This window comes from Bos mutus, chromosome 6 (genome assembly GCF_027580195.1).
Source record: "Bos mutus isolate GX-2022 chromosome 6, NWIPB_WYAK_1.1, whole genome shotgun sequence".
Taxonomy (NCBI): domain Eukaryota; kingdom Metazoa; phylum Chordata; class Mammalia; order Artiodactyla; family Bovidae; genus Bos; species Bos mutus.
Genome location: NC_091622.1, coordinates 83,328,224 through 83,349,094, shown reverse-complemented (window position 1 = coordinate 83,349,094; position 20,871 = coordinate 83,328,224). Strand labels below are relative to the sequence as shown.

General features: G+C 35.6%; 2 protein-coding genes across 3 annotated transcripts in view; one reads left to right on the top strand and one right to left on the bottom strand.

The window, feature by feature from the left end:
* Positions 1-10,211, top strand: part of UBA6 (ubiquitin like modifier activating enzyme 6) — an 88,977-nt gene extending 78,766 nt beyond the window's left edge. Inside the window, exons 29-33 of the mRNA XM_005892888.2 lie at positions 1,089-1,282; positions 2,027-2,154; positions 4,482-4,569; positions 4,777-4,871; positions 6,243-10,211. Coding sequence (XP_005892950.1) covers positions 1,089-1,282; positions 2,027-2,154; positions 4,482-4,569; positions 4,777-4,871; positions 6,243-6,393 — 656 coding nt within the window. The 3' untranslated portion in view covers positions 6,394-10,211. The remainder of the gene's footprint in view (positions 1-1,088; positions 1,283-2,026; positions 2,155-4,481; positions 4,570-4,776; positions 4,872-6,242) is intronic.
* Positions 10,212-14,961: 4,750 nt separating this feature from the next.
* STAP1 (signal transducing adaptor family member 1) overlaps positions 14,962-20,871 on the bottom strand; it is a 30,529-nt gene continuing 24,619 nt past the window's right edge. For both annotated transcript variants that reach the window (XM_070372476.1, XM_005892889.2), the window contains 3 exons: positions 19,355-19,424; positions 17,978-18,074; positions 14,962-16,401 (listed from right to left, as the gene is read on the bottom strand). In XM_070372476.1, coding sequence (XP_070228577.1) covers positions 16,367-16,401; positions 17,978-18,074; positions 19,355-19,424 — 202 coding nt within the window. In that variant the 3' untranslated portion in view covers positions 14,962-16,366. The remainder of the gene's footprint in view (positions 16,402-17,977; positions 18,075-19,354; positions 19,425-20,871) is intronic.

The window sequence follows — 20,871 nt, the reverse complement described above, 5'->3', positions numbered from 1 at the left end:
TAATATAAATCTGACCTTTGTACACCCTTGCTAAATGATCTTAAATATAAAAAACTGAACTTTTAATTACTGAAAAACAGATCTGTACTAGCTTGTTTTGAGACCTCCTCAGTATCCTTTAACTACATAAATCAGCAGTTTCCAAACTTCGGAGATTTTACATAAAGACCAGTAAAATTCAAGAAAAAACCCTAGATTAGCCAACTATTTAGGGCGTCCCTGGTGGGCTCAGACAGTAAAAGAATCTCCCTGCAATGCGGAAGACCCGGGTTCAATCCCTGTGTTGGGAAGTTACCCTGGAGAAGAGAATGGTAACCCACTTCAGTGTTCTTGCCTGAAGAATCCCATGTACAGAGTCTGTGAGCTACAGTTCATGGGGTCGCAAAGAGTCAAACACAACTATGTGATTTACAGCCAACTATTTATTTTGCAAGTAAACAGTTGATATCCTAAGTTAATAATTGGAATTCTAGAAAAAACTTATTACCATTTCTTACTTTTTATTTCATCACAGATCAAGCTACACCTGTCTGCAGAATGATTTGGGGAACCACAAATTAATCTTAAAAACTTCCCCCAAAATACTTGTTTTTATTTGACCAGTTGACTCTATGCTTAGTTATCAGAGGTAAAATTTTTCAGAGTAGTACTTAGGGAATCGGTTTTTGAACAGTAGCCAGTGTTGACTTTTTTATTGTAAACTGCTTAATAGTAAATGTACATGGCCTTTTTTTTTTTCCACTTTATTTATTTATTTTTTTGGAGGCTAATTACTATACAATATTGTATTGGTTTCATCATACATTGACATGAATCTGCCACGGCTTTATTTTTATATTTTTTAGAAAAGTTTTATAATATCAAAATTTCTCTAATTTAGGGGTATTAAAGCCATCATTTTCATGTCCTTCAATAACTTAAGTTCTCTGACTTTTCTTTCTTTTTTTCTTTTTTGGTATTTTTCAGTTACTTACAAAGCTAAACAAAACACAGAAAAGATTCTTCAACAGTAGTGAGCCCACATTGCTTTTTACTTAGTAAAGCCTTTATTACTTACTAGCAAACTTTGTTTTTCTGGTTATCATCAGGTGACCTTCAGATGGCAGTGCTTTCATTTGAAAAAGATGATGATCATAATGGACACATAGATTTCATCACAGCTGCATCAAATCTTCGTGCCAAAATGTATAGTATTGAACCCGCTGACCGTTTGAAAACAAAGCGCATAGCAGGTAGAATTATACCTGCTATAGCAACATCTACTGCTGCAGTCTCTGGCTTGGTGAGATTATTATTCTGTGAAAATGTTGCTATATCATTACTTCTTTCCTGTCTTCCCTATTATACCACCCCTAAACCATTCACTCGGAGATCTTAGAGAAGGAAGGATACTTATTGACCTTATAATTTAAAATTGTAAGGTATTTCTGCAAATACAGTAATCTTGTATTTTGAACTTTTACAGATAATGCAAACATTTTTAAATAAGCTCCTTTGAGTTAGAGTATAATTTTTCTTACAAGCAATAATCCTCTTAATCATCTTTGTATCCTCCATACAATCCATGTGCCTTATTTTTCTTGAATAAAATGAACTATCCTAGACTTTGCACTTTGATAATATTAGATTTTAGTTCTTTGCCTTAAAAAAATGCTGTTCTCAATAGTGATTTGGATTTCTTTTGATTTAGTCTTTTCTTAACAATTCCTTAACAATTTAGAATCTTTAGGACCATGCTAGTTATTATACTTTAGTGTTACTCATAGACGCTATATAGTTATTGTTCCTATTATTAAATGATTTCAGACAGCTGTATTTCTTGAGTGCTGGTGTCTGCTTTCAAAATAGGAAGATTACATGGTCAGATTAATTAGACTTACAGAAATTTTTATTACTCTAGTCTAATAACTACTTTTATTCTCTACACAGAAATTCTTGAGAAGAAGTCAGGAAAATTATATACGTGCAATTAAAGTCATAGTTAGTTTTAGGCTATTATATAATCAGATCACCTTCTTTTACCTAGGTTGCATTGGAGATGATCAAAGTAGCTGGTGACTATCCATTTGAAGCTTACAAAAATTGTTTCCTTAACTTAGCCATTCCGATCATAGTGTTTACAGAGACATCTGAAGTAAGAAAAACTGAAATCAGGTATGCATGAAGATCTGCTTCTCTTGCATAATGAGAATGAAATAGTTTTTTTTTTTTTTTTTTACTTTTTAAAAGGGAAAAATAATAGCTTCATCACTCCTTTTCCTCTCTACACACACATATCTTTTCTATCACTTCAAGACAAGGTCATAACCCCATCTTCATGTAGCATTTTTTTCCTTTTTTTTTAAATTATATAATTGACATGCAACATTAATTTACTTTCAGGTGTACAACACAATGATTCGACACCTGTATATGTTGTGAAATGATTACCACAATAAGTTCAGTCACCATCCGTTATCAAACATAGTTACAGAATTTTTCTTATGATGAGAACATTCAGGATTTACTCACCCAGCAATTTTCAAATATGCAATACAGTATTAACTATAGTCACTGTGCTGCACATTATATATATCCATGACTTACCTTACAACCAAAAGTTTGTACCTTTTGATTCCCTTTATCCATTTTGTTCACCCTCACCACCTGCCTCTTTCTATGAGCTTGTGGTTTTTTGGTTTTTTTCTAGTTAGTTGATTGAGTTTTCTGGGGAAGAGAGATGGTTTGTTTGTTTTAAATTCCACATATACATAAGGTGATAAGGTATCCGTCTTTCTCTGTCAGACTTATTTAGTATGTCTTCAAGGTCCATCTCTGTTGTTGCAAAAGGCAGGATTTCATTCTTTTTACGGCTGAATAATACTTCATTGTATATGACACCATACTTTTTTTATTGATTCCTCCAAAATGGACACTTAGATTGATTCCATGTCTTGGCTATTATATAAACAAAGCTTCAGTGAACATGGGAGTACAGATACCTTTTCAAGTTAGTGTTGGCATCTTCTTTGGATAAATACCCAGAAGTGGATTTGCTAGATCATATGGTATTTCTATTTTTGTTGTTTTTGAAGAACCTAAATACTGCATTCCGTAGTGGCTGTATCATTTTACATTCCCGCTAGAAATGTACAAGAGGTTGAATTGCTTCACATCCTTGCCAGCATTTGCTACCTTTTGTTTTTTTTGATGATAACCATCCTAACAGGTGTGTGATGATACCTCAATGTGGCTTTGATTTGTATTTCTCTGGTAGTAATAATGAGCGTCTTTTTTATCTACCTATTGGCAATCTGTATGTTTGCTCTGGAAAACTGTTCAGGTCATTTGCCCATTTTGTTATTGGATTGTATGTATTTTTTGCTGTTGAGTTGTCTGAGTGTGTTATATATTTTGTGTATTAAATCCTTATCAGATATATGATTTGCAAATATTTTCTCCCATTTAGTTGGTTGCCTTTTCATTTTGTTGATTTTTTTTTTCCTTTGTGGATTTTGAGTTTGATACAGTCCCACTTGTTTATTTTTATTTTGTCACCTTTACTTTTGCTGTCAAATCTAAAAACTCATCACCAAAACCTAGTGTCAAGGAGCTTACCACCTAAGGTTTCTTCTAGGAATTTTATGGTTTTAGGTCTTAATTCAGGTGTTTGATTCATTCTGATAATCGATAATTTTTGTGTATGGTGGAAGATAGAAGTCCAGTTTCATTCTTATGCATCTGGCATGAAGCATTTCTGACTAAACTAGCCATAGTATAGTCAGCACACTATTAATCTGCCACACTATTCAGCATTGTACTTTCTTATGTTTCATCTATGTTTGCCTAACTCGGATGAATTAGAAGCCACCCTTAGTGTCTGACTAATGGATAATGAGAATAAGCATCTAGTTCCAAAAGCTGTATGACAAAGCAGAACAATTCCCTGGGACTTTCATTTTTTACAGTTTAAACTGGTAACAGCAAAAAATTTGAAAATTACCATCTTGGCAATAGTGTGAGAAAGCTTTACTCTCATACATCATTGATGAGAATATAAAATACCCATATTAAAACATATACAGCACTATATTTCAAACTTGCATGGGTTTCACTCATTTCAAATGATACACGTATAGGATGTTCATTCTGGCATTGTTTATCATAGCCGAAGATTAGAACAACCTAAGTGTCCAATGATAGGAGACTGAAACATCCACACAGTGAAACTTATGCAGCTATTGAGAACCAAACTCTCTTGCTAAGACATACTGGTTTATAATGAGACATTGGAAAGATAACAAGGTACTGATAAAAATGGTTACCTGTGTAGTATACTGGGGAAGTAAGATTTTGGAATATTTTAAGTTATATTTTCCTTTTTTTTACTCACACATTAATATCTAGTTAAATCACAAATAGTGGATTTCTGGGGTTTTTTTTATTATTACTCAAGGGAAGAAAATGTGAATGTTTTTGTTCTGAATATTTTTCTACAACAGAAATGGAATATCATTTACAATTTGGGACAGATGGACTATACATGGAAAAGAAGATTTCACCCTCTTGGACTTCATAAATGCAGTCAAAGTGAGACAATTATTCATTAGTTGCTTTGAGTCTGTTAGTTTTTATACATGATCTCATTAGTGTTTAGTCATGTCCGACTCTTGGAGGTTTTTATAAATACTATTTATCACAAATTTGCTTTCTTTTTACTGGTTGTAAAACATTGTCACAACCATTTTCTATTTGGATGGAGCTTTGATTGTTTTTCTTTTTGATATTCATTTTTAGGAGAAGTATGGAATTGAGCCAACAATGGTGGTCCAGGGAGTCAAAATGCTCTATGTTCCTATAGTGCCTGGTCATGCAAAAAGATTGAAGTTAACGTAAGTACCAAACATTGTATGCAAGAGATTCTTAGAAATTGAAATATAAGTTGGATGTACACTAGAAAATTAAGTGTAGAGATTATTGAAGTTCAGGTAAAAATACATGATTTACTCTTATCTAATGACAGAAATAAAGACAGTGAATGTACCAAGCTTCATAGGCTACCTTCCCAGTGAGATTTATAGGATTACAATATTCTTGTGAATTTCTTGTAGTTCTGAGTCAGCTTTGAAACTAATGGGCTTAGAAACCTGATTTGATCAATATACTAAGTAAAAGCAGATCCACCTCTTATGTGCAAGCACTGAGGATTAGGCTGGTGAAACTGAAGTATTAAAAAAAATGCCAATTGTCATTGTCATTCATTTATTCAGCATATTTTTTCGAAGAGTGCCTACTATATCCCAGGTACTTTTGTGAGCATTAGGGATACAGCAGTGAGTGAAGCAAAGTCCCTACCCTTCTTGAGGAGGGACATGAATATCAGATGGTGGTAAGTGCTATGGAAAAATAAAGCAGAATAAAGGTGTGTTAAATTGCTACAGTATATTAGTATGTTAGATAATCTTGGTAATCCCTCTGCCTGTCATATTTTGATTTGATAAGCTGACATTTGAGCAGAGAGAAAAAGGAACGGAGGGAGCAAAATCAGCCAGTCTTTACAGTGGTCTGCAAGGCCCTAAAGTATCTGGTTCCCACTTACTCCTCTGAGTTCCTTTCATACTTCTCTGTCCTTGTTCACAATATTCCAGTTACAGTGAACTCCCTCCTTTTCCTTGAACATTCCATTCTCCAGCATGGGACCTTTGATCTAGTTTTTCCCTTTGCTTACAACTCTTTCTGAGATGGCCATCTGACTAACTCTCACCTCTGGTCTTTGCACTTCCTAAAGAGGCCCCTCTGAACCCCATCTAATACTATATCCTGTCCAATCTCCCAGCCTAGCACTCCTAATCCCCTTTATTCTGCTCTACTTGTTCCCTTTCTCATAACATTTGTCACTAATAATCACTATATTATCATCTCCCCCCACTAATAAGCTTCATTCACAAGAGCAGGAATCTGTATTTCCCATCTATATATTCATTTTTTAAAAGCATTGCTTACATTTTGGGTTTTTTTGCTATGTGGTTTTTTTCGGGGGGGTGGTGTTTTTTAATAAGTGGTCTGTATTCTTTATCATTACCAACAGAGGTAAAAATTGTTAGGTAAATCATTCATTTCCTTAATTATATGAAAGCAGATGAATTACTACATTTAAAAGTAAATTTAAACAAGATCAGATTCTTTGGACAACATAATCATTGAATCACTCTTTTAATTTTACAGACTTTACCAAATTATTTGTCCTTGTTTATTTTTCTTAGAATGCATAAACTTGTGAAACCTTCTGCTGAAAAGAGATATGTGGATCTTACTGTGTCATTTGCTCCAGATGTTGATGGAGACGAAGATTTACCTGGACCTCCAGTAAGATACTACTTTAGTCATGACACTGATGAACAGAAGTTGTCTTAAATTTAAGACTACTTGATTTTGGAAAGAATGCACTTAATTCAGGAACTAAAAAAGTCAGCTCAAAATGCTATGGATTTCTCTTTGATAAAGCCTTAATTTAAGGGAACCATCAGTAAAAAAAAGGAAGTACAGTGAAGAATTGTAAAGGATTTTGAAGCATAGTATATACACTCATGTTGTGCTTCATATGTGGATGTGATCACAAGCAACTTTGAACTGGAATGCCATTTTATAATGCTTACCAAAAAATTGTATATTGACTTCTTTGGATGAAACGAAGGAAAAATTACATACCCAAGACTAGAAGAGCTAAAACATCAAGAAATTGAAAGTTACAAATGTAATTATCCAAAACATTTAATCTCATTTTATAAATTGTTGTTGTTGTTGTTTAGTATTTGAGGCCCATTTTTCTCTTCAAATAGTATTTGGCTCCCTGCACCTTTCAAGATGAGGCTTTGAATTTAACATCAATGTAGGTGGGGGGATAGTAGCAGTGGATAAAGAGTAGACATTTAGAATTGTACAAATGTTACCTCTGCTCATTTTACCAGAGTTTGCTATATCACTGTCTCTCCAAAATCAGGATCTTTGTTGACAGCATCAGTGTCATAAGTCATGATGACAGGTGTTAACCGGAACTAAATGTTAACAATACTGTATGAACTCTTGACAGCCCTCTTAGAGAATCCACAAATGCAAACAGATAAATATGGTTGGTCATTTGATTCATCAGTATGCCTTCTAATGTGGCTGTTTTATTTATTTGGAACTCTAAACCTAACTGTCATAGTATATAAGACTAAAAAGTTTTGTAAATGGAGTGTCCTTAGAAGTTGATGAAGAGTAGAAATTAAAAAATTATCACTAGTTGAGTCTTGATTTTTTTTTTCTTCCAGCAAACAAATGGACAGAAAAACAATTTTTTTTTTTTTAAAGGAAATGTATTATTTAATTCCACATTCCCAGAAAGGGAGTTGACAAAGATAAAAATTTATTTTTTTAGATCTTTATTGATAGAAACGTTCTGTTTTCTGCTAGGAGCTATTGCAGGTATTCATAGAAATGCTTTCATTAAAATAACATAAAGTATACTCAACACTGTAAACTCAGTGAAAACAGCAGGTGTTTCATTTACTTCCAGTGATATGTGTCCTAAAGCAATTGGCATTTCGTAACCACAGAATGTCATTTCCTTCTAGCTGCTTTTCCTCTATTTTTCTGTTCAGACCATTAATAAGTACTTTGATAAATTAAAAACTGATTCACATCAGTATTAATACAATTTGATATCTTTTTCTATTCCCTCCTTAACTTTCCTTTTATTCCATCTGTATGTAGTTTAGTCAACCAGGCATATTGTTTCATTCTTTTGTAAAAGCATCATCCCATGGAGGAATGGAGGTTGAATTTGTATGATTAAAGGGTAATCTGCATTGGAGGCAAGGATAAGTGGACAGGATGAGTCTACAGGAACTGACTACCTTTGAAATAAGCAATTAATTTTGGTTCATCATATCCTTCCCTCTCACTTCATGTATATTGCAAACACAGTGCTTAAAATTAATATTACTTAAAAGTGAATTCAGGAATATCAAAGCTCTGTGGCTTGGAACATTAGAGGCTAGCACTAATAAAAGAACTTTCCTATAAGAAGTCTGTTCCACTTTTTTGTTTTGTACTCTACGACAGCAACTGATACTTTCTCAGTAGCCATTCAATAATTCTCAACTATGATCTAGTATCTTACTTACTCTATATAAATCTCTACATCTCTTCAGAAGTAAATTTAGAACAGAACCTGGCTATCAGTTCTTATTTCTGGAGATCAGTGCTTTAGCAGATTTAAACAGAATCAACAAAGATTAAGTTCATTTTATGATTAAATGTGAAACCATTTTGTCATTGCTTTTTTTTTTCCTATGGGTAACAGTATTGCCGTTTATTTCTTCTATTTAGTTCTGCTAAACTGGAAAGCCAGCATGAATTTAATGACAGTTTTTTTTTCATTGTCTGTTTTATTTCTGTACCATGAGATCACTGCTGGTGATTGAAATACCAGGTGCAAAAATTAATGATTTGATTTTGTACAGTACCACTGAGTGATTTTTTACTTATTAAAAATAAATCAAGAAATTTGACATTATCTTTGTAAATCCTGTTCTGAAGTTGACTCTGGAGATTCCAGTTTTACTATTCATTTTATGAGTAGTATTGCTTTGGTGTTTCCTAGTTTTCAAGTTGTGCAGTCATGGAGATACAGCACTCACTGGATGTGGAGGGACATTACTTCCAAGTGCTTTTGGCTCCTGGAAACTGTTAAAACAATTGAGGGGGAAGATCTGGTAAATCCCAGACTGCTGGTCAGGGATTTCTAAAGCCCATTCATTACTTTATAGAGTTCAGAGCAGTATGTTACTAACTTATAAGTTCCTTTAAATTGTCCCAAGGGTAGAACTTGGATATAGATGTGTATTTTTATTTTTTGTGTAATATGATACACCCTGATGGCGCCAGTGATAAGGCATAAAAAAATGTTAGCAGTGTTTAGAGTTCACTATTTTGTAATTGTAAAGTGAGATCTTAAGGGGGGAGAAAAATCTCTTTACCTAATACCTTTCAACTGCAGTAAATATTATCAGAAATTTCATTATGATTGTAAATACATAACCATTTAGTATACAGTCATTAGGTATTGCTTTAACTATTTTACTTCTAACAAATTCAAAACATAAATCAGGAAGTTGCAGTCTTGGGTGTCCCAGTAAGTAACCAGTCGATAATTTGTTTTTCTTGCCATGTCTTAGCTTTCTTTATTTAAGAAATATATATGTATTCATATATATACACATTTGTGTGTATATACATATTCAAGAGAGTACATAAAATACAAATACACAATTTTGGGAATAATTTTAAAGTAACTAGTTGTATAACAAGCTCTCAAATCAATACAAAATTGACAGCAGCCCAGAAACTCCCCTTTTAGTCCCTTCCCATTCACAACCAGCTTCCCCTCACATTAGCACTATTCTCCCTTTTGTGATAACTGTCTTTGTTTTTATTTATAATGTTACCTCCTATGTTTGTACCTAAACAGTACTGTACTTTTGATGGTTTTTTAATTTTATGTAAATAGAATTATACTATATTTTCCTTCAAGATGGGATTCTTCTTTCATTCAACATAGGATTCATCCATGTTGTTGCTTGTAACAACTTTATTCATCATCAATGATGTATAATTTACCTTTGCATTAATGTAACACTTCATTCATTCTGTTGACTGTGGACAGTGGGTTTTCGCAGAAGGAGGATCACAGTTGCACAGTGAACGTTATTTTATGTGTGAAAATCGTTCAGTCATGTCCGAGTCTTTTGTAGCCTGCCAGGCTCCTCTGTCCTTGGAATTACCCAGGCAAGAATACTGGAGTGGGTAGCCATTCCCTTCTCCAGTGTATCTTCCCAACTCAGGGTTCAAACCCAGGTCTCCTGCCTTACAAGGCAGATTCTTTACCATCTGAGCCACTACGGAAGCCCAAGAATACTGGAGTGGGTAGCCTATCCCTTCGCCTAGTGCAACTAAGCTATGTATGCCTAGGAATAGTCCTTGATTGTAGGATATTTACATCTTAAATTTTATGAGATTAAAACAAAATTTTCCCTGAGCAACAGAGATGTTGTGCTTTTCTACTTTGCTCAACTCTGGTGTTAACAGGTTTGTTTGTTTTTTTAATTTTGCCAATCTTTTGGATGTGCAATTATATCTCATTGAAGTTTTACTCTGCATTTCCCTAGTTACTTGTGAAATTGAGTACGTTTTTATATGTTTGCTGGCCACTCTTTGTTTTTTGTGAAGTGACTTTTAAATTCTTTTGCCCATTTTTTTGCTTGTGTTGGCAGATTTTTTCTTCTTTGATTCATTAAAGAGCATTATAAATCCTGTTCTTAGTTGGCTCAGTTCAGTTCAGTCGCTCAATCACGTCTGACTCTTTGCAACCCCATGGACTGCAGCACACCAGGCCTCCCTGTCTGTCACCAGCTCCCAGAGTTTACCCAAACTTATGTCCATTGAGTTGGTGATGCCATCCAACCATTTCATCCTCTCTTGTCCCCTTCTCCTCCCGCCTTCAGTTTTTCCCAGCATCAAGGTCTTTTCCACTGAGTTAGTTCTTCACATCAGATGGCCAAAGTATTGGAGTTTCAGCTTCAACATCAGTCCTTCCAATGAACACTCAGGACTGATCTCCTTTAGGATGGACTGGTTGGATCTTCTTGCAGTCCAGGGAACTCTCAGAAGTCTTCTCCAACACCACAGTTCAAAAGCATCAATTATTCAGTGCTCAGCTTTCTTTATAATCCAACTCTCACATCCATACATGACAACTGGAAAAATCATAGCCTTGACTAGACGGATCGTTGTTAGCAAAGTAATGTCTCTGCTTTTTAATATGCTGTCTAGGTTGGCCATAACTTTTCTTCCAAGGAGCAAGCATCTTTTAATTTCATGGCTGCAATCACCATCTTCAGTGATTTTGGAGCGCAAAAAAATAAAGTCTGCCCGTTTCCCCATCTATTTGCCATAAAGTGATAGAACCGCATGCCATGATGTTAGTTTTCTGAATGTTGAGCTTTAAGCCAACTTTTTCACTCTCCTCATTCACTTTCATCAAGAGGCTCTTTAGTTCTTCACTTTCTGCCATAAGGGTGGTGTCATCTGCATGTCTGAGGTTATTGATATTTCTCCCAGCAGTCTTGATTCCAGCTTGTGCTTCATCCAGCCTGGTATTTCACATGATGTACTCTGCATAGAAGTTAAATAAGCAGGGTGACAATATACAGCCTTGAGGTACTCCTTTTCCTGTTTGGAACCAGTCTGTCGTTCCATGTCCAGTTCTAACTGTTGCTTCCTGACCTGCATATAGGTTTCTCAAGAGGCAGATCAGGTGGTCTGGTATTCCCATCTCTTAGTTGGCTATATAACTGCAAATATTTTTTCCCACTCTGGCTTGCCTTTCCCTCTTTTATGATGTTCTTTGATATAAAGAATTTTTTAATGGTTATTTACTGGAAAGTATCAAATTTTTTGTTTTAAGGCTAGAGTTTTTTGTGAATTTTTAAAAATTGTTCTCTGAAGCCACAAAGTCAAAAGATACTCCTCTGTATTACCTTCTAAAGCTTTCGTTTTGACTTCCATACTTTAAGTTTTTAATGTATGAGGAATTACTTTTCTATATCCTAGGAAGTGCCTCATCACCATTTACTGAAGTCTCTTCTTTTCTGCAGTGCCACCAAAGTCGTGTCATATCCGTATATGTATACATATCTTGCTGTATTTTTTGTTCATTTTCTATCCCTGTGCTGGTATACTGTCTTCATCACTATAGCTGATATTTTATTTTTGATACTTGGTGGAACAAATCTTCCTGACTTATGTTTTGTAATGCATCTTGCTTATTTTTAGCCCTTTGTATTTTTGTTCTCAAATTTCTAATTTCAAATATGCAAACCTAGCATGTCACAGTTTCTAATTGTCCTGCTGCAATTTTATATCTTTCATCTAATAATGAAAAGCATTATTATTTAATAGTCTGTGTTTAATAATTCCCAAATCTGAAGCTCTCCTGCATGCTCTATGTTTGTTTCTGCTAATTCTCATTATCTTGTGTTCTTGTATGTGTGGTTATCTTTACCTTTATGCCAATATTATATTTGAACACCTGCTTGTAGGTCTTGAACAAGACCATTTGAACTGAATGGGCCCACTTTAATGAAATGCAGACTTTTTTCACTAAATATATCTTGTTGTTTAGTCGCTAAGTCATGTCTGGCTCTTTGCAACCCCTTAGACTGCAGCATGGGCTTCTCTAGTGGCTTAGATGGTAAAGAATTGCCTACAATGCAGGAGACCCTGGGTTGGGAAGATCCCCTGGAGAAGGGCATGGCAACCCACACCATTATTCTTGCCTGAAGAATCCCATGGACAGAGGAGCCTGATGGGCTAAGTCCATAGGATTGCGCAGAGTCGGACACAAGTGAAGCAACTTAGCATGCAGACTGCAGCATACCAGGCTTCCCTTTCCTTCATTGTCTCCCGGAGTTTGCTCAAACTTGGATCCATTGAGTCAGTGATGCCATCCAGCCAACTCATCCTCTGTTGCCCCATCTCCACCTGCCCTCAGTCTTTCCCAGCATCAGTCTTTTTTTTTTTTCCAGCATCAGTCTTTTCCAGTGAGTCGGCTCTTCACATCAGGTGGCCAAAGTGTTGAAGCTTCAGCATCAGTCCTTCCAGTGAATATTCATGGTTGATTTCCTTTAGGATTGACTGGTTTGATTTCCTTGCTGCCCAAGGGACTGTCAAGATCTCCAGCACCACAATTCGAAAGCATCAATTCTTCAGCACTTAGCCTTCTTTATGGTCCAACTCTCATATCCATACATGACTACTGGAAAAGCCATAGCTTTAACTATACAGATCTTTTTGGCAAGGTGATATCTCTGCCTTTTAATACACTGTCTAGATTTTTAATAGCTTTTCTTCCAAGGAGCAAACATCTTTTAATTTCATGGCTGCAGTCACTGTCCACAGTGATTTTGGTCCCAAGAAAATAAAGTTTTTTCCCCATTTCCACTTCTTCCCCATCTATTTGCCATGAAGTGATAGAACTAGGACTATGATCGTAGTTTTTTGAATGTTGACTTTTAAGCCAGCTTTTTCACTCTCCTCTTTCACTCTCATCAAGAGGCTCTTTAGTCCCTCCACAAAATACATACTACAATCTCTTATGATCCATGGAAATGGAACCTCAGTTATAGAGGACAGACTGTAACCTCATAGGCAGATTTTCAACTGTGCAGTGGGTTGGTGCCTAATTCCCATGTTGTTCAAAGATCAACTGCAGTTTGATTCCTAACATGATTGATACGTTCATCTTCCATAAGACTTTTCATATGCTCTGGTACGCACTTAGCCACTAGTAATTCAGGATCTTTTTGACACAATTTCAGGAACTGGGATTTTTCTGAGTCATCCATGTGACTCAGAGCTGAGCTGACTGTACTAATACCCTTACTTCCTGTTAATCCTTAGTTCAGAAATTCTTCAAACTTGGTATTGTGGACTGGGGTTACCAGAGCCAGAGCCCCTACCTCTTTGCTGGTACTACATTCTGCCTTTGAAGCCTTTGAATGTTTTAGCTTTGCTCAGCTTCTCGGTGACCTTTAGAAAATCTATGAAAGCTCCCAGGGTACAAGTGCTCACAGATGAAGAATTCATTTCCTTTATGAATTTCTGTTTTCTCCCAGATACTAGCCTGATAATTATTCACTAACTTAGCTTTCTGATATCCAATACTTTTTCAAATACATTTTGTCCAACTTTCCTAAATATTTCCAAGTGAGAATGTTAATCCAAATTACTCAGCTCACTTTATTTCAAAATTTTCATTAGGGGTTGTTCCTCTTCAACTCTTAGGTTTTTTAGGAGAGTGTTTCTTTATTTCCAGCATAAAGTGTGGGTAATCCAACTTGATATTCTTTGTCTTTAAAGTGGAACACTATGGGCTACTTACATTTAATATAATGACTAATTTATTTCTGACATTTTATTTTGGGGGGATTTATTTTTTGTCTAGCTTGTTCTATGGTTTTTCTCTATTGCTTTTTAAAATTTGTTTGCTTTTTAAATTTCTGTGTATGCCAGGTATTATTAAACCATTGTTTGTCAAATCTAGATATCCTTCTGTATTCTAGAATTTTGTAAACCCTATTTGTCCTTCATCATCTTGCTTCCCTTAGGTTCCACAAATAGGGGGACACTAGCAGGAGACTGGAAAGCTGGAGAAAGGGAGAAGAGACTTTGACTATTGGCATTTGGTTGCTGGTCATCAGTTTATCACCTCAGTAATGGCTTTTCTTCCAGTGGTTGTGGTTGGTTCCCAGGCTCTACTTTTTTTCTGCCTCTCTTCAGGGTATCTCTTCTAGATTTCCAGGCTCTAATAATCCTGTCCTCTTCCCCGTAGTAGTTGTATCCATTGCTGACATTTTCAATTCTCACAAAACCTATTTAACCAATTCCTTCCCTTAAATTCTTTCTTAAATAATATGGTTTTTCTTTTTGTGAATTATACATATTTTTTTCTTTACTAATTTAGTAAATTTTATCTTTTAATGATTAACTCTGTATTGCAACATGCATATTCAGATTAAGTCAGACTAGAGTTAATCATCATATTTACATTTTGGAAGATGATAATTTCCAAAGATGGCCACAGTGATATTTGCATGCTCATGTGCTTTTCTCTTAGAACCTTGCAACCAACCATCAAGAGACAGAATATTTTCCGTTACTTTGAAACAAGAATTTATGACTGGCTCAAGTAGTGCAATAGAAGGCAGCATATGTAACTGTACAACTTCCAAGGTTAGTTGGAAGGAAAACGGTCTGTAATTTTAAGCTAGGCAAAAATGTGTCAGATATAACACAAAAAAGTACAGTCCACAGAAGCAAAAGTTGATGGGCTTCTGCTCTGCAAAAGATGGTTTTAAAGGAATGAAAAACAAAATGAAATATTTGCATATCATTTATCTGACAAAGGGCTTGTATTTAGAATATGAACAGAGCTGTCAAAACAAATAACCCAATAAAAATATGGTCAAAATAATTAAGTGTATATTTTGCCAAATTAGATTACATGAATGGCAAATAGCACATGAAAAAATACTCAACATCATTAATCATTAGGGAAATGCATATTATAACCACAGAGTTACCACTACAAACTTAAAGATAAGATGAAGTGCTGGCAAGGATGCAGCCAGAGCTCTCAGACATTCATAGTAGAGGTGTAAAAAGGTAGGACCACCTGTGAAAAGAGTTTTACAGTTTCTTATAAAGTTAGACATACATGTATCATTTGACCCAGTAATTTCATTCCTAGATATTTTTCCAAAGTGAAATAAAGACATATTCACACAAAAATCTGTGTACAAATATTTATGTAGCTTAATACTTGCCCAGAACTGGAAATGATCCTAATATATTTAAGCTGGTTAATGGATGAACAAACTGGTACCTCCCTACATAGTGACATTTCCCCCCATATTTATATACTATTCTATATAAATATGATAGTATATAAATAAAGCAGAGTGAACTATAATACACAACACTTGCGTGAATCTAGACATTATAATGAGTGAAAGAAATAAGTCCTAGAAGATTCTGGACTGTGGTACCATTTATATGACATTCTGCAAAAATGCTGAACTATAGGAATGGAAAACAGATCGGTAGTTGCAAGGGACTGTGTCTGAGAAGAATTGACTAAAAAGAAAGGAGGTGATGGAACTTTCTATATCTTGATTGTGGTGATGATAGAATTCACAGAACTATACAACAAAAATTTAATTTTATTGCATGCAAATTAAATTTTTTAAAGGAAGAAAAATAATCCCTGTATATAAGATATATCACACTTGGGATTATTTATTCAATTCACAGTTTTTCCTATAATGAAAGCTCCAAGAGAGCCATACTTAATTCTCATCACTAAGAATTCCTAGCCCAAGGACATGCAGCTATCCTTCTCTCTTTAAATGCTCTGAGTTCTCACATAAGAGAATGTGGGCTAACCCTTCAGGATTAGAGACCACATGAAGAGAATGGTTCAGCCAGGCCCAGGTGACCACCAGCACCAGATGTGTGAATGAAGCCAACTTAGACCATCCAGCTCCAGTCAAGCCACCAGCTGGTTATAGTCCTACAAATGACATCAAGATGCTAGCAGAAGAACTGCCCAATGGAATTGAATCCAAGTTGCTGATATGCAGAATTGTGAGTAAATAAAGTGGTCATTGATATAATCACCATGTTTTAGGGGTGGTTTGTTACATAGCATTAGATAACTGACACAATATCATCCATAGAGAAAAAAAAGTTTGGATTCCCCAGCCTCCCCCCTACTTTTAAAAAATTATTTTAAAGATGTCACAGGAAATCCTTTCGTCTCTGGAGGAAAAAAAGAAAAGAAAAACACATTAATACATTCCCAGAGATTTCTGCTAGGTGGTATTTTCTTATATAGAGTCCAGGTAATGTATTATGCCATCATATCTATAATAACATATTCATCATTTGTGGTTATATTGCAAGATAGAGAAAGTCAAAGATGAGGGGAGAGAGCTAACGGGACCAATAATTTATAGAGGACAGAGGGATACTGGGACATGGTGATAGTCTTTAAATATTTGATGGGCTTTTTAAAACCATGTGTCGTTTTAAAGTCAAAAGTCGGATTGAAGTCGCTCAGTCGTGTCCGACTCTTTGCGACCCCATGGACTGTAGCCTACCAGGCTCCTCTGTCCATGGGAATTTCCAGGCAATAGTCTTGGAGTGGATATGTATAAGTCAAAGGGAGAATGTTTCAGACTTAATAGTCAGAAAAAATGCTTTAAAATGAGAGCTAACCAAAAGTGAACTATGCTGCCTCAAAAATCAGTGAGGCAGCTATCATTAGGAATTTGCAAACAAGTTGAATGGTCACATCTTAGAAATGTTTTTTGTATTGATTCCTATATAGAATGAGACACTACTAGATAATTTTCTAAAGTTCCTTAAGACTCTGAGTTTGTTAAAACTATTTGTCATCACAAGAGTCATACCCATGTTTTAAAACTTGGACTTTTAAACTTGGCTGTCTTTTTAATTAGTAGACTTTCCAGATATGCCCTGATGCAAATAACCAAACCAAGTTGTTTTGCCTCATAATCTGTAGGAACAGGAGTTTGTTTTGATAACTGAATCCAAACGAGCTGATGTTTTTCTCTGCTGCTTACAGCTTGTCAAGTGATCATGTGTACCAGGAATTGTTTAAAAGGATGGAAAGAAACTGTCATATCCAGTCTGCCCTGCGTTGCCAAAAACTGGACTACAAACAGGGCCAGCCTTGTGGTCACGTGAACTGTGCACTGGCACTGGGTCCCATGCTTGGTTTAACAGTCCACTGCCACTGCTTTGAAATTCTTAATAACTTATGAACAGGTGGCCCCACAAATTCTGTAGCCAATCCTAACTACAATCTTTATCTGTAGTTCCTCGACACCCACTCAATCCTGTTATCTTGCACTCAGCCTTCTGCCTTTACAGTGAAATAAGACTTCTCTCTCAAGTCATCTATGTCTAATGACCAATCCCAAGTTTCGTCTTAATCATCATTCATTTTCATCTGTCTCAAGCATCTGACACTGTTGACAGACCATACCTTTAAATTCCATTCGGTTTCCATGACTGTATGGTTTTCTTCTTATCAAACTTACTTGATAAAGCTGAGTAGAACAATGGAATGAAGCTGGTAGTTACAATACATGCCTCAGGGTTTTTTCCTCCAGAGTGGGCCTATACTGTATCTACCAGGATATAATAGACCATAGACTATAATCCTATAGTGTTATAGGATTGATACTGTATTATTAATACTATACTATAGTACATTATAATCCTACCTGGTGGCTCTTATAAATCATATATTGGTTTTTTGTTATTTTGTTTTCCTTTTTTTAATACAACAGTGAAGTGAAGAACATACCAAGGGTTTCATCAGTTGAATATATAAATGGTCGTAAATTTCCTCGCGTCTCCTTCACAAAATAATCAATGACACTGAAAAGATTTGGGAGTGTTACCTGTATAAAGAGAGGAAGAGAAGTCTCAATGTTGCCTGTGTTAATGATAGAGTAAAAGAAAGCTCAAATGAAATTTAGTGGAGATTACTATGTATTTCCTGTCCTCCAGGAAATCATGTCAGTTCCTCACTTCAGTGGCTTACTGAATGTTCAAGATTTTACCTATTCATGAATTTTATTTCTCCTATGCAACCATATCTTCTTCCCTATTAAGTTACCTCTTTCCTGTTATATACAATTTGGTGGCCAATAATTGGATACTCTGATCCTTCCCAGTTGTTGCATGAGAGTGTGACTCAAGTTAGGCCCAAAAAGCTCCTCTCCTGAAATTTGAACTTGAGTAGAAGAACAAGAAAGCAGATTCCTAATCAGATGATGCTTAATACAAGTAACTGCTTCCTAGTCCCTAAAGGTTTCCTAGCCTTCTGGTCATGCTATGAGTTTTCTATATTCTTTTTTTTTTTTTTGCTTAAGTTAGTCTTAAGAAAATTGGTTTCTTCTCCTTGAAACTAAAGACCCCTTTGAAGCCAGAAAACTTAGTATTTTAATATCTCATTGTAACAGCGTAATTCCCACCACTGCAGCCTAACATCAGAGATACTCTGTTTCCCTAGCATCCTAGACTGCAGGCCACATTACTTCATTCTCATTGGCTGAAACCAGTGTAGATATCAGTTTTTCCACCTGTATAATAGGTGCTGACTCTGGGTAGTGGTCAAACTTAAATTAGGTAATGTGTGTAGAGTATTTGGTTCTGTGCCTAACATAGTACTGAATGGTGATAATACTATATATGTCAGTTGGGGTAGAAGGGGGGTTGAAGACAGGAACAATCCTTTCTTTACTACTTGTTACTTTTAAAAGGGGAATTTCTGAACTTCTGCATGGTAGGTATTAAAGGACCAGACACTGAAAGATTTTTTTCCCATTAGAAATAAGCAAATTGGAATACTATATACTTCTAATTGGAGAATGTAAAATAGATGGTAAAAAATGTTTTTCTCTCCTTGAGACAACTGTATTGAAAAAGATTTTTAGAGAAAGAAGGAAGTGGCAAGAATTGATAGAAGATGGTCTTCTACACTGCCTCTTCCACCTCCTCTTGCATCTCGCATCTCACCCTGGATGTGTGCCACCTTTAGGGCCTCTTACCATGGCTGTTTTTTGCAGCACTATGCTCCTAGGCAGAGAATCTGCTTTTCCACCTTACTTTGAATTCTATAAGGTAGGTGTTTGGGAGGGAGCAGAAGAAAATAAACAACAAGGAAATAGCTACTTACAGGCTTTTCCAAATCAATAGTGTAGTTTTTCCCTGCACTCATCACTTTGTAGTGCTTGATTCTTGGCAGGCTGAAAAACCAAAAGAAGTTCATCTCCATTTGAGTACACAACAGAGTCAAATCAAACTAAAGTGAGTATAAAATATCACCTGTATAGTAAAAAGCTATGTTCCCATGATTCTAGTTTGGCCAAAAGGGTGGGGGGTTTTATTCACCATTTCCTGTGTCTCTTTTTTAGGGGGTTATACACTAGTGTTCTGTGTGCTAAGCCGATTCAATTGTGTCTGACTTTTTGCAACCCTATGGACTGTAGCCCACCAAGCTCCTCTATCCATGGGATTCTCCAGGCAAGAATACTGGAGTGGGTTGCCATGCCCTCTTCCAGGAGATCTTCTCAACCTAGGGGTTGAACCCACATCTTTTATGTCTCCTACATTGGCAGCTGAGTTCTTACCACTAGCACCACCTGGGAAGCCCATTTATACACTTGGGATAAAGGAAACCTGGGTCATTGAGTGGATGAATGAGAAAGAATAACTGAGATGAAAAAAGGAATCAAGAGCTGAAAATCTTTCAGGCTGAAACTATTTTTTTTAATGCTAGTAATTTACAAAGTAGAAAACAGGATAAAATCCTATGTAGGCATACACGTATCAAATATATATTCTCTATATTAAAAGGGATATTCAATTCATTTCTGTACTCTAGCATTAGGCACACAATAAATATTTATAAAACTGAATTTTAAAGTATTAGTAACACATATAATAGTGCTGTGTCCTAGAACTAATTTCCAGTGAAAGCAGAAGTCAGTATGTTTCCCTTGATTCATATGGCAGTAGTGTCAGAACCAAGACTTCTCTAATGTTAAAAAGTTAATAACATTTATTATACCTCCATTTGCTTGAAAGACAAACTAATTCAACATCTGTCCAGTTTACAGAAGCTGCACAAGCAAAATTATCCCTCAGATTTTTTTTCTACAGAGCCTCCCTTGTTCTTTTACATCACTCCTCTCTCCATTTCCAGATCACATTCCTCTAGAACTAATCTATAATTCTATTTAAGGAACTATCCCCTCATCTACTATAATATCCAGATCTTCTCTTAATTGAGTATCATGTTGGAAAACAGCTAACGGTTGTTTCCAATGGCTTATTCTAAAGCTTTATTCTAAAAACATATGATAAAACCTATAATTCTATTTAAGGAACTATCCCCTCATCTACTGTAATATCCAGATCTTCTCTTAATTGAGTATCATGTTGGAAAACAGCTAACAGTTGTTTCCAATGGCTTATTCTAAAGCTTTATTCTAAAAACATATGATAAAACCTAACCCTTTTCCCTCCTAAGGGGGGAAAAAGTGTATTCCCTAGTGCTGAACCTTCAGGAGGAATCAGTCACAGGCTGGTGAAGGAAGCTTCTCGACAGAGGAGATCCTACAAATACCATCTTTTGGGGTGTCTAACTCTGGCTTTATCCCTACATGAAAGATCTTTTTAATAATACTTCTG